Below are 18,537 nucleotides of genomic sequence, written 5' to 3'. Positions count from 1 at the left end.
CCCAAGTGTTAGGCATCCAAGCAGTGTATCCCTTGTGGTTTTCTTTTGACAAGCAGTCAACTTCTTTAAAAACCGAGCTAGTTTCCTTCCCCAGTTCTTTTAATAGACAGGGTTGAGACAACGACCCAGCTAGACGTTTCTAGCGCCTTCTGCTCACCTCTCATATTACTATTTAAGCAAACTTTGTTTCCAACCCAACAGACAGTCGACCTTACCCCAACCCCAGAAAAATCATGAATTGTGGATACAAACTTATTAAAACAATCTATATTTAATTTGCAAACTTATATTAGATTACAGAAAAAGGTATTTAGAAGAGTCAGTACACGTGTTGCTCAGTTTTAAAAGGGAGATCTTTGAAGGGTGTACATAAAGACCTATACAACCACACATTGTTACATCAATAATTTTTGTAGGTCTATCTTTACCACTGGCCTCTAAAGGAAACTATAAGCTACAATTGTTGTAGGATTCATATATGTAATTAACAAAGAAAGCTTATTTACCTAGGAGCCTGGGTTATGAAAGTCTTTACCTCGCTGCTGCCATTATTTTGTAAACACTACCAAGGCATTAACAGGGCGGTGATGGAGAATTCCTCAACTCTGGAATACAAATAAAACTAGCAAAGAAGATCAGGAAAGCAGCTGCCTACGGAACAGAAGGAAGCCAGCCCAAAAACAATCGGGAAACCATTTCAAATTGCTCAGAACACAAAACCAAAACAAAACAAACAAAGCATGACGAGATGTGATGGAGCCCCATACTGTGATGCAGTGGCATCTGTGTTAAGCCATTCCGAATCCATGGTGTTGCACTAACAACACATCTCACAGCAGACACTTTGGCCACCTTGGAACATTTTGATCATGTCTGCCATATGCAACTGCAGAAAAAAAAATTATAAGTCAAACGGGTACATTATACATTCTCCAACAGCAGTAGGCCTTAGAGTTGCTTTTTAGTGGGATGGCTTATTAAGAAGTGGATTAGACAAAGACTTCAGGTGGCAGGGACAAAGACTACAGTTCCCTTGGACGACACCTCCCACTGAGCTGTGGTGCAGGTGACTCAGGAGCAGAAAAAGGTGGGTGCAAACACCTCTGTTCTTTTAATTTTCATCGACACCCCTGAGAAAGCCAGACAGAAATACAGGTAAACAGGGCGGAGGGGAGAAAAGAAAAAAAAAGCACACACGACAGTGGACTAAATTCCCACGGTGAGGGTGGTTTTGAAGACTGTGCTTGTTGGAGTGGCGAGGTGTAGGGAGGTTAGTCTTCATCGTCATTCTCATCGTACTCATCCTCATCGTCGTCATCCCCCATGTAAGACACTGGAGTCTCCACACGAGACCCGCTGTAGTGAGAATCGTTTGAACTGGACGCCATGGTGCCATCAGTGCAGCCATCACTGCATAAGAGGATGGGGAAATGTTAGAAAAAGCAGTGTGCACATTAGAGCTACATCACATTTAGCAACTCTTACCTGTTTGCAGGGTAACGGGCTCCATTAGCAGAGGAACCTCCAGTGATGTAGACGTTACTGATGGGACCTTTGGCCATTTCTGGATAAAGAGAAAATGAATTAGAATGAAGACCTTCGACTATTTGCAGACCTGAGTGGGGATAAGAGATATAGAACAAAGGGATTCAGAAAGCACAATCAGATTCTTGCCTACTTTAACTGCAGATGAAGACTAACCCTTTGAAGCAGTTTCTGTCTAAGCTTGTTTTTCTCACCTCTCACTCTAGACCGAGTTGACGAGTTTGTAAACGTGTAGCTGTTTTTCACTCATTTTCAGAAAATGCAGACCTGGTAGTTAGGTCAGATCATCATACCATAAGCCGCACTGGAGGTTTTTTTTTTTTTTTTTTCTTTATAAAGTGTCCCAAGACCCTGCCCTCCAAAGCTGCGATCCCCAACCTTTTTTGCACCACAGGGGAAAAGACCCAGGGAAACAGAGTTAACGATAAAAATGATTAAAAAAACAAAAACGATAGAAACTAATAAAAACTCTGAAAACCATAAGTTTCCCACCTGAGCCTCAACTCTTGCGGCCCGGTACCAAATGACTCACGGACCGGTAGCGGTCCGTGGCCCAGGGGTTGGAGACCGCTGCTCCAAAGGGTCTTGGTCCAATTGTTTGGTCCCCATCCAAGTGTGATTACTGTGTTCACAACTGCACCAAGTACCAGGGGCGTAATTTCCAGGGGGGGTAGGGGGGCCGAACTCATAGGGATATTGGTCACTTACCTATAACATAAGGCTCTAGAGCTTTGGGCACCAGGCTACGTGCGATTTTCAGATCCTCTGGAGAACACTTTCCCACCTCCAAGCCGCAGGCCATGCCCATACGTTTTAGCACCTCGATGTCATCGTGGATCTCAAACATGCTGTCGAAGTTAAACAAATACTCGAACCTGAAGAGTGGAAAAATGGGAAAGGGTCAATTATCCAAACAAGTGTTCGTTCTAATTTTAAAGAAGATCATGGGTACCAAATCAAGGACAGCATACTGAATAGAATAGAACATGGGTCCCATTTTCAACACCTTTGGCTAAGAAGAAATTAGCCAAAGGTTCTTCAGTATTTTAGTTAGCCCGTTGAGGACAGCTACTAGTATTCCTTTCAAAATAAAGTTAATCTACAAAGCGGGGATTAGCTTAGATCAGGGGTGTCGAACTCCAGGCCTCAAGGGTCGGTGCCCTGCAGGTTTTAGATGAGTCCTTGATCCAACACAGCTGATTTAAATGACGAAATTACCTCCTCAGCATGTCTTGAAGTTCTCCAGAGGCTGGTAATGAACTAATCAGTTGATTTAGGTGTCCTGATCCAGGGTGATATCTAAAACCTGCAGGACATCGGCCCTTGAGACCTGGAGTTGGACACCCCTGGTTTAGTTGCATGTGGGAAGGCCTCATATTTACTTCTTCAAGTCAGCCACTAATCCTATACACACTGAAATGTTGAGTTAAAAATGAGGAGATTCTAGTTATTGTTATAATGCACATCTTGATACCACACTATAATGGCTTTGCACTGACAGAAGGCTTCCAAGCCTCTTTTAGCTTATTTGCCAAGAACCAGAACACAATTAACCTGCAATTATAGTTGAGTTTCCCACCTATGCAGCTCCAAGGTATTACATACAATCATGTCACATGGCTAGAAAAAATAAAGCAGCTTATGTGGCTGACGGGCTGTTGTCAAGTACATGTTGTTCCGTAACTATTTATTAAAGCCCTAATAAATACAGCCCGGTGAAGCACTACCAGCGCCTCGATGAAAATGTGAACACCTCCCCCACTTTTTGGATAATTTCTTTCCCCCCCCCAGTTACAAATTATTCCAAGTGCCAGCATTTTAAATAACAGAGCTGATGATCACACACTTGTCATTGGAGATGCTGCAGTCAATGACAGTTTTCTTGCTGGTGTTGACAATAATGAAAGGAAGGTGGATGATGGAGTTGGGAGGTGGAGGTCGGTTTGCCTGCTGCTCTGTCTGCCTATTCCTCTGAACCAGGTTCTTAAAAGCTATTTGCTGTAAGACAAGATCAAAGACAAGTTAAAACTCAAACAGCTGCAAAGAACTAAGTGTAGCACTACAGCATTCTTGGATATATTTATGCTTTTTTTTTTTTTAAATACTAATTTTTTCTTTTACATTGTAACAATTTTAAGTTGCCATTTTGCATGTGCTACTTGCATATATAGAGATTCAATGAGAAGAACTTCTGTTTATTACTGATTCATTATGATCCAGCATCACAAAAAGAGACAAAACGCAGACAAAAGCAATCTAAAGAGGCCAATCAGTTCGTGGGGTATTTATGAAGCGTCTTCTGCAGCCCTGATGCACAATTACCACTATAAAGACTATAATTGTAGCCCCCCTTTGATCACACAAGTACCAGCACTCAAATCCAACCTGCAGTATGAGCTCCTGAAGCTGTGATTGTTTCTGCTTAATCCTCTCCAGCCGCCTTTGTCTCTCCACCTACAGTTGAAATAAAAGCGTTTTAACACTGGTAACAAAAGCAGGAGTGACTGTCTTCGCTGTGCGTTTCTACCTCTAGGTTTTGGCACTCTTGCGCTGAGTTGGTGGGTAGACCAATCCACTTGATTTCTTTTTTCTCTTTAGAAATAATGTTCATGGCCATAAGCACGTTAAGTGCATCATAAACGCGTCGCCGAATGTTCTTCTGGTCATACACATGCTGAAATGAGAGAGAAAAAAAAAGACGCAATTCAAAACATTAAAAAATATATCTTAGAATTAAAATATCTTCATCAGGAGTAATCAGTCTGCATCACTGAGACAGTATCACACAGCGGCAGTGCTCACTGAGTCATTCGGTGACATGTGGTTGTCTGATGAGCTGAATTCTGCCACCAGTTCATCTGCCACTTCATTGTACGTGGTCACTCCTTTCTTCTGCACCTTCTCGCACACCTTCATGGAAAAATGCCTCAAGCCCTTCCCATTCTTTTCCCCTTTCTTCCCACGTTTTCTGCAAACATAAAAAAAAAAAAAAAAAAAAAAACGAGCCCACGTCACTATGAACACAAACACACTGATGTGTGGCAATCTGGCATTCACTTTTTTTTTTTATTATTATTGCTATGAATAGCTATCAGACTTGACCCATTCTAAAATGCTTAGCTTAATCTGGACAGAGCTCACCAATAATGTCCCAAGCTTAAAATCTTAAGGGCAATTTGAAGCCTTACCCTGATGACCAAGGAGAGGCATCGGCTGGTTGACTCTGTGTGAGGAACTGGGAACTGGGTGTGTGTGGACTGTTTACCAAAATGGTGTTCGATACGGTAGGCCTCTGGGGTGTTCCAATCACCTACAGGAAGACCACAGAGAAGAGAAAGAACACACACTGATAGTCATGCTTTTGTTGTCATCAACAATGAGTTTCTCCTCTAAAACCTCATGTACTCAAATCTTGACATGTAATATTTCTTCTAAAGCCTCACACTTAAATATTTTATGTTTAACTACAAGAACCAATTCACACTGAACATAAACTCAAGGTGGGACTCTGTTCACTCTCTTTAGGACGTGCATCTTCTGCTGATTTCTGTCATTTTGAGGATACCTTGCAGAAAGCTATAACTACCCTCAGTGCAATAAGGAATGATTTAAATACATTTGGCCTTGCATTAGATAGCTGACAGGTGAAGCAGTAAAGTTAAATGACAGTTATTTAATTTGACAGAATTTGACTTTGTAAGCAAAATATTTGGTTTGTCATGAAAATCATCATTGGCGATTGTTTGAATACAGCTTTAAGGGAGAAATAAGACATTTTTAGAATTTCAGTCATTTATGATGACTAATAAAAACCTGATGCTGAATTGGGCTGATGACAGTTAAAGACACAGCTTTAAAAAACTGCATCCCTAACAGCAATGTGAGGCATCTTGAAGACGGGTGATCTATTCCTTTAGTAAGGTGATATCTAAGCTGATTTCCGTTATGTATACATTCCTTGTACATAATGGGATGATGGGTGTAATCCTGCTGACTGTAGAGTTGATGAGCTTAGGATCAACTGCCTCCAGCTACCCTCTCCCCGGTCACCTCACAATGATAATGGAGGGGGCTTATACAACATTCATATAAAGCAGAGTAAAACCCTACAAAAATTCATCTAGCTAATATTTAGCAGAGCCAAAGCATTCTTTAAATTTGCTGAGGGTTTCTACGCCTTAAGAGAAAAGAAACCACATAATGCTGACTTAACAGGACCTCACTCACCATGTGTGGCACATTTTGCATGTGTGTAGCGACGTTCACATTGGATGGCCCAAGGGTTTTGGGTAGTAGCTGTTTGGCCACAGGGGCAGCTGTGGGCTGGACAGTAACCAAGGACAGGACACCTTATAGGAGACATGAGAAGATCATTAATGAGGGAAGCTTTTGAATGAAACACCATTGCCCCCTATTGTCCACCTACCAACAAACAGCTCTGCTGCCTCTTAAACTAGACTGTACATGTTGCTTAGAAAGCCCTGCATATCACATATGCACAATTTCTGTAAAATATACATAAAATATACCTTTACTAGGGCTCAGATTCTGATCGATGAAAACCTTTAGCTCTCCATTGGTTTCAATTAGACCAGCCTGTAAAAGAGAACAACTTAATATACTACAGAAACCAAAGAATTGAAGACGAGTCAAGTTAAACAAACTCCATACAGTAGAAGCTACTTTTGGCTGATGCCTTATTTACGAATGGTCACCGCAGCGAGTTGCACAAGTTTGATTTGTCACAGTTTTAACGCTGGATGCCCTTCCTGATTCAATGGAACTATGTCACCTTCCAGGACCTAACAGGGGATCTTTTGTAAGGCAAATGTATAAACCACTCCACTATGAAGTCACTAAACAAATCCCACAGTCTATTTAAAGAGAAAAAGAAAAGAAAACACTACAAGACTAAGTGCAGCCAGTAAACTGAAGGACCCAAATTAGCTACAGTACTTAAGTGACACCGCAGAAATAGCCTGATGTTTCTCATGAAACCATGTATATATTTACTTACATCTTTAGCCATGATCCCAAAGGACCGAAAAGAGGTATGCTTTAGGTTAAAAAGACTTTTCTTCTGCCAGTCACTATTCAGACCCCTGCAAACAGAAAGAGAACAAACTATTACTTAAATAATGACAAAATTGCAGTTTGACCCAAACATTATATTTCCCAATACTGTTTCCCAAGCTAAGCTGTGTTTCACTTTGTTTTGGAGAGGAAATTTAAACTTATTTCTGAAGTAAGGCCCATCTGGTCTGCTTGCTAAGAGCACATTGTAGAAAGCTAACTACATCACCAATGTTAGCGTCACTGTTTGTTTTATTATCCAAAATGCGCAGACATGTACGCTTCTCACACCAATCTCACGTGAACGAGCCACCGAGCAGTACTTTTAAGTGTTCTTTTTATGCAGGAAACCATATTAAGCCATCCCTTGATGCTCACAACTTTTACTACGCTAAGTGTGCACAAGGCCTACTTCAGGTACCGAGCACGTCCGGAGGAGAGGCACCGTCCAACTTCTGCTACAGGTCACGCAAACAAGCGAACTTTATCACAACAGCGCTAAACTGATAATGTCGCAACAGAGAAGGCACTATATGGCTCCAGGCACTGTGGCTGCATGATACTGTAACAGCGGTCATATTATATGTCGATTAGCACGAACAATCTTTTGTTGGACGCAGCTAGCTGCTAACAGCTAGCGGTAGACCCAGCTTGCTGGTCTTAGCTTACTAGTTAGCTCCTGCACGCTCTGAGACGATTCATGTAGAAATGTTGCGATTATTGGTTCCGTGCTGCAGATCCCAGCTACACTTCAGCATGGGTTAACACTTAAAATAGTGAACGTGCCTTTCGCACGATGAATGAGCTTCACTGTGGTGACTGTATGCGCTTACGAGTGCACTCTGTCTCCTCGACGGCTGTTGTTGTTGGCATTTGAGAATGGAGGAAGAGGAGGTCTAAATCCCCACTAAACAGGAAACAAACTAAGAAATGTCGAGATACTTTTTAACAATTATATAGTTAATTTGAAGTACGAAATAATGTATTCACATTGAGTATTTCACTTTTAAGCTTATTTTTTAATACAACAAGCCATGACAGGATTTGCATAACTTGCTGTGTGCTAGCTGTACAAAGAGTGATCGTTTCCAAGTCAAAGAGACTGAAAAAGTAAACAAAGTTTGCCATCGATGCCAGCAAGGTGGATTTTATCCAGACGATAAATTTTTTTGCCACAGTTAACCACAACTTCTAAAATACCAGTTGCAGGTAGCCGTATATACTCCGTGAGTTGATTGCGTTTTATTGTCAACCGCTGACCTCCTTTTGCCAGTGTAGTAACCAGTATCAAAACACATAGCTAACTAATGAATAACACGCTTTGTTGTCTGGAAGTTACATTTAAACCCTCGACTTATTAGTATTACCATTATTATTATTATTCCACGCATTTAATCGCGTAACCTTTCTTATTTGTTCTTAATAAAACACGAAGAGCCTTACGAATACTTTCCTGACGCTAAATTCACAGAAAGGTGGCCATTTTGAGGTGTCTAAAACTTAAATATTAGTTTTTATAAGGTTCGCTTCCAAACGAACTGTTGCATATGGATCCAATACAAGTACGTTACTGTAATCAGGTCGATTACAATCATCATGAACCGCAAAAACTAGCTTTGCTCTTCACTTCGTTACCGTCAGCTACATGCCGTAAGTTAGCGACTTGAAAGAGGATATATTAAATGCAATGCAAAAGGTACTTTACTTTATTATTAAAATGTTTATTTTAACACTGAGCTAGCTCGCGATTGCACTTCAAGAAGTAGGTGCTTCAGCGCTTTGTTAGCCCACTGACTAGCTAGTGGGTTAGCACAGAAGCTAAACCCCAGCTGTCATCGACAACCCCAGAATTAGCTACAAGTTTACCTCGACGGTTAGCTTTGTATTTATTGGCGGTAACATTTTTTTTCCTATATACTTAACAAACAATAGACGGTCATACAGATATTTAACGTCAGTGCTATCATATGCGTCAGCTGAGTGACAAGCTGCAGTTGAGTAGATGCTGCTTACCGGTGCACCTTACAGGTTAACAGATCGCTCGCTAGCCTTTCCTATCGACTTTCCGTTAGCCTTGCTACAGCAGCGTCTCTCACAATCTGATCTTGGCGGTGCCTCGCTTTAGTGGAGCTTGATTGGACAGCACGAATGAGACGAAAGCAAAGCGGTCAAAATAGTTCATGCCCACAACCTGGAGCTCTTTGGATTGGTGGATACCAGAGCCCTCGTGATACATGTAGCGCCGTCTGCTGCACAGGAGTGCGCCATAAAAAATGTGTTAATATGACAAGACGTGAAATAAGTAAGGGGTCAGAGTATCGAAGGTTTAACACAAAGTTAGTTAATCTCCAGGGATGCAAATCTGTTCAGTTAGGAAGCCATGAGTCATTGTGAAACAATTTCACCTGATTTGGTGCAAATAACAGTGATAGCAAGTGCACTGGAGAGGTCTTAACACTCACTTTTGTCACTGTTAGTGAGCCATCGTACAAATGCAGGAGATTTTCTTTGCCCCCACTCCACACACACACACACACACACACACACACACACACATATGAATTTGAATACAATCCACTCACAAAGGACTACAACATACATTTGTAGTGTGAAGGTGGTTCAATTCCAAAATATCATTTAAATGCAAAATAGCTCTTGAGAACTATCAAAATAGCATTTTTTTTTTCTCTTGCCAAATTCTCAATAACTAATTTATAACAGTTAAAAATAGTTATAAATCCACTTTTTTTCTTGTTTTGATTTTGTTCATCATCAACTTATATTATATATTAAAGAAGAGTCATTACGCACTGCAACCCTATGTGCAGCCTAAACAGTGAGTGACTTGACAAAAAATCAGTGACACGATTGAGCTGCGTGTTAACACCGTGGTTAGATGAAAGGTCAGTTCTCTGTGATATATTTTGTATTTTTCCAGTCTTTTCTGACTAGATTGTGTCATTCCAACCAATGCAAACCTTGATATTTATATTACCAAAATAGAAATTAATTTAAAAGTTTAATTCCTTTGTTTATATCTCTATATTTATTCTTGACTTTCACAGTCAACTATCAGCTTACATCCTTTTCTGAGAAAACTCTAATATCAGCACTGATTTGCAATCCTGTTACTGTACATATAAAACAAACATTTCAAACATGTTAAAAAATATATAAGATATTATATAAAGATAAACAACATTTCTGTGTAGTCCTGAGTATTTATTTGTCAGATGTATGACATAATCTACAAATAAAAGTAATACATCCGTTCAACCCCGTTATCTTGTGCAGGCCTGTTACTCTCATTTAACCCTGTTACCATACAATTTTTTTTAATAAAGTAGCCACAAATGTTTTTCTTCGCTCATAAGGGTTTAATCGTTTGCCTTTCTTTGCTTGAATTATCATATGAGTTGTGTATTTGTAACTCTTGAAAAGCTGGGCAAGGTAAACTTTCTCCATCCATAGATTCATCCATCCATCCATCCATCCATCCATCCATCCATCCATCCATCCATTCATTTTCTTATGTGTATCTGGCACCAGGTTGTGGGGGCAACAGCCTAAGCAAAACTCCCTTTCCCTAGTTACCTTTTCCACCTTTTCTGGGGGAACACCAAGGCCTTGGTGTTCTTTGCAGAATTGTTTTAATTCAGCGACGTTGGAGGGTTTCAGAGCATTAATGGCATGTTTAAGGTCATCACAAAGAATCTCAATCGGCTTTAAGCCCGGACTTTGACTAGGTCACTCCAAAAACGTTTTTGGATGTTGTCTTTTTTGTTTGTTTGGGGGGTGGATCGTTGTCCTGATGCATAAACCAATCCTCTGATATCATTTTTTTTTTTTTTTTGAAATCCTGTATTAGTTTTATGTCAGATGTAATGGGACTCAAACATTCCAATAAGTGGAACTTTTGTCTCGTCAGTCCACAGAATATTTTCCAAAAAGTCTTAGGGATCATCAAGATGGGGTTTTTTTTGGCAAATGTGAGACTAGCCTTTGTGATCTTTTAGGTCAGCAGTTTTTTTCTCCTTGGAATTTTTCTGAATTAACTTTAGTAATTAGTTCTTCTTGAGGCTTCATTCCTACAAGACTGTGTGTTTTTCCTTCCCACTCTCACCAAGCACTTGCTCAAAGTGTGCACTTGCTTTGATTTTTGAGGTTTCTCTTTATTATTGTAGGGTCTTTACAATGTAAAGCACCTTGAGGTGATTGATGTTGAATGTTGAAGTTATGCAAATCTTACTGTTGAATCATAAACCTTAACTGAGACAAGTGAGGCCAGCAGTTCTTTAGAGGTTGTCCTGGGTTATTTTGTAACCTCCTAGATGAGTCGTTAATGCAGTCTTGGAGTAAATTTGGTAGGCCGGCTACTTCTGGGAAGGCTTGCCACTGTTCCAGGTTTTCTTCTTTTATGCATAATGGCTTTCACCATGGTTCATTGGAGTCCTAAAGCTCTAGAAATTACCTTGTAACCCCTTCCAGACTGATGGATGTCACTGAATTTGTTTCTTATCTGTTCTGGAGTTTCTTTAAATGGTTGCATGATGTTTTGATGTTTGAGGTCTTTTACCCTACTTTACTTTGTCACACAGGTTTTATTTACGTGATTTCTTGATTCAATAGGTCTGGGATGCGACTTGTATTAAAAATATTTAAACTTTACTATTCCAAAGCTAGTTATCTTATTCAGTAAACACTGTAAGCATAACCCAATACATTTCCAAAGCACTACAAACAATACTCTAGATTTTTTTCTTGCTAATATAGCCATATTCATTAATGGTTGCTATCAAAATAGGTCTTTTTCACAATAACCACTTTGACATCTCATACCACAATAAGCATGTAAGTGTTAAACTCAATTATAACCCTGTTATATTCAGTCTATCAGTCGTTCTAGTGAGCTGGCAAGCACAATAAACCCTGACCCTTCTAAATGGAGCAGTGCCATGATGAATGTTATTACACCTGTGCTTACCCTGCAATGGCATTTCAGAAAGGCTGCTCTGACTTTTTTTTTTTTTTTTGAGGCTTTGGGTCACCTAACAATCTTGGATGTCTACAACAGTCGTTGTTTTAATGCAGTTTAAATAAATTTCTTCGGTCAGCTGTTCATATGTCTGCCACTAACAGAGCAAGGCAGGTGTGATGTGCCGTGAAGGAGGATTACTGATGCTGTGTTTTACAGTGTGTATTGTGTTGCGGATGGTGTGTGAGGATGTTGGCAGTCAACAAGTGTGTGTCTGTGTGTGTAGCGGGTGAAGGGTGGGGTTGAGTTTTATTTTTAACAGTGCTGAATGCAGTTTTGAGGGAGTTTTCCTGTTTGTGTATTACACTTGGTATAACATCGTATTTGAAAGTGTCGTTTTAACTCTCTTTGCGCGACAAATACTTGCACAAGCCCATATTTTCTAATCAAATAAGCGCAAATAATGCAAATATCAAACGGAGCCTTTACCGCAGACCTCATCTTTTTTATGCAATCCGGCGACTTCCGCGCATGCGTATAATGAACGACAGTCGGACTACCAAACTGGTCAAACAGCGGGTGTAAAAATGGTAGGTAACCAAAATAAACACAAACCCAGGCATTGGATTTAATGCCAGTAAGGTTTGCTTACAAGACTATTGTCGTGGTATTAAAGTACATGATGTGTCGCGTTTTGGCAAGCGTACAGTGGCCATTTACTCGTGTTCGTTGCTATTACAGGGAAGGTCAGTTGGATATTTTAAGAGCAGCTAGCATTAGCTACACGTCCCTTTTTGGCAGTCTGGTAACTTCGGCTGTGAGCAGGTCAGCCGCTGGACCTCAAAGACACACACACACACAGGGCCGTTTGAGTTAAGTCCCGGCTAACGCGTAACCACAATGACAGTCTGTTCCCGTGATATTAACCCCATCGTTAATGTCAGAGAGAGAGGCTAACTCAGCTAACGTTAGCCAGTGCAAGTTACTAGCTGGTGTTTGTGAAGACAATGCTAACCCAACGTTACCCTCCTGTAACAGAACAATAATCCGTGCTGCCAGAGCAGCAAACCGGGACAGACACATGACTTCATACATCGTTATTGACTACATCAGTAATGGAGTTATTAGCAGCTCGGTGAACTCAGGTTGAGGACATGCTGATCTTCAGTGAGGTGTTCAGACGCTGCAGCTAGTTGGAGGACATGGCATAGGATGGTGATTTTTTATTTATTTATTTTTTGCAAAAATAGACAGAACTGTTTAAAAGCTTTTCTAACCTTTTGGATCAGAATACAGCATCACAAATATTAGGTAGACTTGTCCTCAAACGGTCCACAATCCCAAACTTATTCGTTTTATTTTCATAGTAGAAATTAGACTTTGGAGCTGCTAAAATAACTTTTGGCAATTTTTTCTTTTAGATTTATGGCTTTAATGATTGATTGCTGGTTAATTTCTGCTGGAGAGGAGATGGTAGTTGCACACTAGCACAAGTATCTCTGGAAAGGTTTGGTCTAAGATATGATAAAAACTTGTTATATGGCTGTCTATAATTCAGTGGTGTATTATTCTAAATGAACATTACTGATTTTAGCCAAGAGAAGTGCACACTGAGTAATTTCTTTTGTTCCTCTGTCCATAATGAATTAAAATCACCTTATAAGTATTTATGTAATGAAAGTGCACTCTATATTTTTATGTAAGGGGTATTTGTTGAGTATTTCTGGTGGGGGGCGGCTTGTGTTTCACTCCAGACTTGTTGCACCTCTGGGTCCTTGTGATGGCATCCTATGTCCCTACTCATGTTACAAGTATGAATGTAGTTATCTGAGGGGCCCTCCAAGGTACAGCATGTGCTTTGAGAATCCATAACAACCCCTTTCAGAAAAACCCACCTTGTTTTTGGAAAGGACGTCATTACTACCAGCGCGTCTTGGCTCAAAATTTGTAGCGCGTTTGTCGGCGTGACTGACTAACCTTTTGAAATATGTGCCGGAGTATTCCTGAGCGTGTCCCAGTCTTTCTTCCTGTTGCCTGAATGCCTGTGGAGTTTTATGTTTCGCTGTGTGTTTTTGTCTGTGTGTCGCTCTGCATTTGTGTGGTTCTGTCTGTACTGACTGGTTTGATTGCACCGGTGCCTGACAGCCCCTGTCCTGTACTTGTACAGCATAAGCTGAAGTCTTCGCAGAGGGACAAGGTACGGCAGTTCATGTCCTTCACACAGGCTGGGGAGAAAACGGCCGTGTACTGTCTCACACAGAATGACTGGAAACTAGAAGTTGCTACAGACAACTATTTTCAGAATCCAGAGCTTTACTGTAAGGAATCCATGAAAACCTCAGTAGACCGTAAGAAGCTGGAACAGCTCTACAATCGCTACAAAGGCAAGTAGGATCTTAAAATACAGTGTTTAAGGCTGTAATTTTGTTTACAAGAACAGTGTAAAGATCCTTATTCCAGAAGAGTTACAGACACTGCTTGCTTGAGTATTTCGAGTGAAACTGTGTTTTTGTCTTGATAGATCCCCAGGATGAGAATAAGATTGGTATTGATGGGATCCAGCAGTTTTGTGACGACCTCTCACTGGATCCAGCCAGCATCTCTGTGCTGGTTATTGCGTGGAAGTTTCGTGCCGCCACTCAGTGTGAGTTCACCAAGAAGGAGTTTATGGATGGAATGACCGAGCTGGGGTGAGTGTTGACATGAACGGCACGTGACACGCTCTAAAGTGGGACAAAAACACTCTTACTGAAGTATCTACGCATGGCGGTTCTCTTAGTGTTGCTCCAGGGAGGGAAGGCTGTCTATTTATACATCCGCCCACAGCCTGGGTATACTGTGTCTTCGTGGAACGACTCAATGAAACAGTTGCAGTGTTTTGACTTTTGAGGCTCAGGTGTCCGAGTATTTTGAAATAGGCTTTCAGGGCACTGAATGTTAGAACAGTTTTGTTTGTCCATGTGTTGTGATTTGTGTATGTGCTGCTTATATTTTCTTTTCTTTTCTTTTTTTTCTAGGTGTGACAGTCCAGAAAAACTGAAGGCACTTTTGCCAAGATTAGAACAAGAGCTAAAAGATAGTGGAAAGTTCAAGGACTTCTATCAATTCACCTTTAACTTTGCCAAAAATCCTGGCCAGAAGGGTCTCGGTAAGTTCACGGATTGTGACCTAACAATAGATTTTTGACTAATATTATAGATTCACAAACATCTGAACAAAGTTGTCTCATTTGTGTAGATTTGGAGATGGCCGTAGCCTACTGGAACCTGGTCCTTTCGGGACGATTTAAATTCCTCGATCTTTGGAATAGATTCCTTTTGGTGAGTCAAAGGAGTAAAACTGGGCACGATGGACCCTGAATTTTTGCTTATTAAGAAATCCGTAATGTTGATTTTTATTGGCAGGCGCAGTGTTTGGATATTTGGGGCATTATTTAAAAAAAAAAAAAGTGCAAATTATTTTTTATTTTTGTTTGTTTTTACACTGATGTATGTATACAGATTTTAAATGTGAGGAAGGAGCTGTGTTCTAAGAGCTGAGATACTACTACTGGTATTTTTAAGAGAAAAAGGTCAGGTGATGTCCTCATTACACCTAAAAAGGTGTTCACTTTTCCCCAAAAAGTCACCAAGATTGTAATTCTTTTTAAACCTTTTTAAGTGGCATTTTATTTGCTCCAGAATAAAATGTGTGTGTGTTTTTTTTGTTTTTTTTTTAAATCAGTTAGCCAAACTTTAAGCCATTTTAATCCTCTAATTAAGGAGGAATCCATTCTAGAGGCCTGGGCCATTATTCCGTTAGATACCTACGTGATCACAAAAACTAGTGGGCAAAACCAGATTGTTTCCACCATGATGTTTCCACCAACCCTGCACTTTTCAAGAATCTTAGTCCGAAGCAGGTGTAAAAGTCCAAATTCAGACCATTTCTGCCGACAGCTTAGTCAACACAGCACATTACATTAAAGTACCAGTGGCGTAATGTTTGAGGCAAACAGACATTTAGATGTCAGAGTTATTCAGATAACATAAGCAGGCTGCTGCCAGGGGGGTGATTGAGTGGTTTCAACTTGTAGGAGTTATCTTTTTGAACATACTGAAGAGCTGTACCATGACTTGCAGTTTTTTGTTTGGTTTTTTGGACCACAAGCCTGCAGCTGTCCGACAAAACTACACCCACTCTGGCAACTTAAACAGTTATATACTGCTAATAAAAATCTGCCTAGCTGTGCTGGTTTGAAGGGATTTCTTTTCAAAGAAACATCTTTGTTTGGTTTTTCCACTTTTCTTTGCATCGTTTCATTAACAGAGGCTGTCTGAGTTAGTGTATGATTTATTGTGCTCGTTATTTCTTTCCTAGCTCTCTTATTGCTTGTTATAAAGTTGGACTTGGCCGTCTGTGTGTTCTTGCGCTGCCTGCACAGCTCTTAATTTTCTTATTTCTGTGTCAGTAATGGCAATTTTGTTTACTTTGATCCTCCAAATCTACTCCAAAGCAGAACTGACAAATTAGGCGGACATCAGGAGAATGTTACAGATTTTTTTCTTTTATTGAGCGTAAAGTCCAGTCTCAAGACTGCTTTTCAGAAATACTGACTTAGGTGTTTGGACCAGGCTTAGCAAAGTACAGTTGGTGCAACCTGTCCCTGGTGTTTTGGTTGAAACAGAACTCTAGAATTCAGTCCATCAGTTATTTACAGTGACAAAAAAATCTATTATTAAAGATGGAAGGAAATGAAAACATGTGAAGCTGTTTCTGTACCTGTGAATTTACCAGGACTCGTTCGTTTCAGGAACACCATAAACGATCTATCCCAAAGGACACATGGAACTTGTTGTTGGACTTTGGCAACATGATAGCAGACGACATGTCAAACTATGATGAGGAAGGTGAGCCGGCACAATCGATAATACATGCTTCATATTTAGCTCTCGTCCATCACTGTGACACTAACGATATTTCGGTGTTTCTCACCCAGGAGCTTGGCCAGTCCTTATAGATGATTTTGTGGAATTCGCTCGACCAATTGTAACAGGATCAAAACGCAAAACTCTCTAAATCTAATCCCGACTCTGGAAAACCAGAACATTGTTTCTTTTACAGTGACTTGATAGTTTTTTTTTAAGACTTGTACAAAAGAGAAAAAAAAAAAGAAAATTGTAGACTTCAGAGTGAAAACCGAAGCACTTGAAACTGTCAGGAAACCACCTTTCAGGGAGCTGAGTATAAACTACGAGAACAACTGGCCACGTTTTCTGCCCTCTTGAGTCTGAGGCGTCATATGGACATTGCCAGATTCTCAGTATCCTGGATGCCCCTGTGCTCTGCTCCAGGAGGAGCACTACAGCCCCCATAGGTGGGCATAGACACAGCACTGAGAGGAGGTTCACTGGCTGCGTGTACTCTGAATGGACTGGAGAAGCTGTGTGTTTTAAGATTCTTCCTAGTCAACCGTGTCTCAAAGCTCTGAGTGACTGTGCAAAGTTCCCATGTCTTATTGTCTTATTCTAACCTTGGGACAGAGTGCTCACTACACCAGCACCAACAGAACTGTTGCAGTTTTTACTGTACATACTGTATCTATTGGGACAGTTTACAAAGAGAGCTATATGAAGAATAATATAAATATGTTCAATTTATAAATACAAAAGATGATTGTTTTATGTACAGTAAATGCTAAGTTCTCTAACGGGATGCCTCAATATTGTGGATGATATGCTGTTGGTTAAATTGTTAGGTGGCTCTGTTAAGTCATGGAATTGTGAGCTTCTCATCAAAAGCATGTTGAAACACATTTTACGTCACCCCTGGCTGGTTACACCAATACATTTTCACTAAAGTAAAGGCAGTACTTTAATTTAGATCATGGATATTGGGTTGTGTTGTCTGAATAATCTCAGTGGGGAGTGGGTCTTGAATCCTAAATGTCACATAGTCGACTTTCTTTCAGAAGCAATTTTGTTTTTTATCAATTCATCACTTTGATGCGTTTTTTATGCTTAAACAACTGTTTAGCAGCACTTGAGAGAAATTCTGAAATTAGGAAACGACTGACCTTTAGGATTGCATGGCACATATCTGTGTGTTTAGGCAGTGCAAAGCCCTTAATACAGAAATCAGGACACTAAAGAGGGCGACAACAGGACGACAAAGTAAGCCTTAAGATTAAAAATCTGTCTGTTTGATATTTGTATTTCTGTTTAACCCCATCTGTTCAGTGTTCCTGAAGGTAGTGAAAAATAGAAAATATTGTTGATACATCGTGTAAGTAGCCTAATATTGTTCATTTACGAAAGATGAATAAAGCATGAGTTTTTCCATAATGATGTGTGTATTTAGCTCTTTTGCTGCTGATGAGAAATATGACGCTTAATATCACAGATACAAAAAACAACTGCTAAAGAGTACAAAAAAGCACAGTTACAGCGAAGGCAAGTCGACACTGAGGGGGGGGGGGAAATGTTTGGAAATACCAGAAAACTGCTTCTCATTTAATATTTTCTGTTTTTCTGGTAATTCTCTATAAACTCAAGACATGATTGTGTAGGTCAGCAGTTTTTCAGACTAGCCTGTCTGCCACATTCAAAGTCACTTAAATCACCGTTCATCCCCATTCTGATGCTTTGATTAAGCTTTATCAGGTCACCTTGACCTTATCTACATAACTAAATGCACGGAGTTCCTGCCACGTGATTGGCTGATTAGATATTTCTGTTAACAAGCAGTTGAAGTGGCGTTCTCTTGTGTGGCATCATCTGCTTTGGGATCATATGCAACTCATGCACAACGCTGACTTCTAGAGGCAAGTCACATTTATGTTTGTAGGTTGAATTATTTAAGCTACCCTCATAGGTCAATCAAATGTATTCAAGTATCATTAAAATACTTTTTCACCAGAAGTAATTCAACTCCAGCAAAGTTTCTTTTAGGGCTAATATGGCTTA

At 40.2% G+C, this 18,537-nt stretch overlaps 2 protein-coding genes across 7 annotated transcripts; one reads left to right on the top strand and one right to left on the bottom strand.

The window, feature by feature from the left end:
• Nucleotides 1–252: 252 nt before the first annotated feature.
• tfdp1a (transcription factor Dp-1, a) lies at nt 253–8,783 on the bottom strand. 4 transcript variants are annotated; one of them, XM_085383628.1, is made up of 12 exons: nt 8,632–8,783; nt 6,563–6,647; nt 6,075–6,141; nt 5,773–5,894; nt 4,734–4,855; nt 4,348–4,513; nt 4,073–4,219; nt 3,931–3,999; nt 3,392–3,543; nt 2,254–2,420; nt 1,486–1,564; nt 253–1,410 (listed from the first exon to the last, which is right to left on the bottom strand). In XM_085383628.1, the coding sequence occupies exons 2-12, from the start codon at nt 6,572–6,574 to the stop codon at nt 1,272–1,274; spliced, it is 1,242 nt and encodes a 413-aa protein (XP_085239754.1). In that variant the 5' UTR covers nt 6,575–6,647; nt 8,632–8,783; the 3' UTR covers nt 253–1,271. The 4 variants fall into 4 exon arrangements, with proteins under 4 accessions (XP_085239754.1, XP_085239756.1, XP_085239757.1 ...); XM_085383630.1 differs by lacking the exon at nt 8,632–8,783 and adding an exon at nt 7,452–7,514; XM_085383631.1 differs by lacking the exon at nt 8,632–8,783 and adding an exon at nt 7,405–7,492.
• A 3,249-nt stretch (nt 8,784–12,032) lies between these two features.
• On the top strand, nt 12,033–17,780 carry dcun1d2a (DCN1, defective in cullin neddylation 1, domain containing 2a). 3 transcript variants are annotated; one of them, XM_085384987.1, is made up of 7 exons: nt 12,033–12,183; nt 13,761–13,977; nt 14,115–14,283; nt 14,611–14,741; nt 14,831–14,913; nt 16,386–16,482; nt 16,572–17,780. In XM_085384987.1, exons 1-7 carry the CDS (start codon nt 12,181–12,183, stop codon nt 16,649–16,651), a joined length of 780 nt encoding a protein of 259 aa, XP_085241113.1. In that variant the 5' UTR covers nt 12,033–12,180; the 3' UTR covers nt 16,652–17,780. The 3 variants fall into 3 exon arrangements, with proteins under 3 accessions (XP_085241113.1, XP_085241114.1, XP_085241112.1); XM_085384988.1 differs by lacking the exon at nt 12,033–12,183 and adding an exon at nt 12,204–12,808; XM_085384986.1 differs by lacking the exon at nt 12,033–12,183 and having other exon boundaries at nt 12,831–13,977.
• Nucleotides 17,781–18,537: the final 757 nt, after the last annotated feature.

This window comes from Rhamphochromis longiceps, linkage group LG16 (assembly GCF_057381845.1).
Source record: "Rhamphochromis longiceps isolate RC_006_pf linkage group LG16, R_longiceps_female_GT1.1, whole genome shotgun sequence".
Taxonomy (NCBI): Eukaryota; Metazoa; Chordata; class Actinopteri; order Cichliformes; family Cichlidae; genus Rhamphochromis; species Rhamphochromis longiceps.
Note: the sequence above shows the minus strand (reverse complement) of the source record. Positions and strands in the feature narration are given on the sequence as shown.

Bases quoted from the DNA above. Each gene is read 5' to 3' on its own strand.
- dcun1d2a (XM_085384986.1), top strand. From the start codon at position 13,632: ATGCCTGTGGAGTTTTATGTTTCGCTGTGTGTTTTTGTCTGTGTGTCG. The intron at 13,978-14,114 runs GCAAGTAGGATC...TTGTCTTGATAG, and splicing joins GCTCTACAATCGCTACAAAG to ATCCCCAGGATGAGAATAAG. The intron at 14,284-14,610 runs GTGAGTGTTGAC...TTTTTTTTCTAG, and splicing joins GATGGAATGACCGAGCTGGG to GTGTGACAGTCCAGAAAAAC.
- tfdp1a (XM_085383628.1), bottom strand. The intron at 4,220-4,347 runs GTGAGCACTGCC...CTCTCATTTCAG, and splicing joins ACATGTCACCGAATGACTCA to CATGTGTATGACCAGAAGAA. The intron at 2,421-3,391 runs GTGTGTGATCAT...TCCACTCTTCAG, and splicing joins TGCAGCATCTCCAATGACAA to GTTCGAGTATTTGTTTAACT.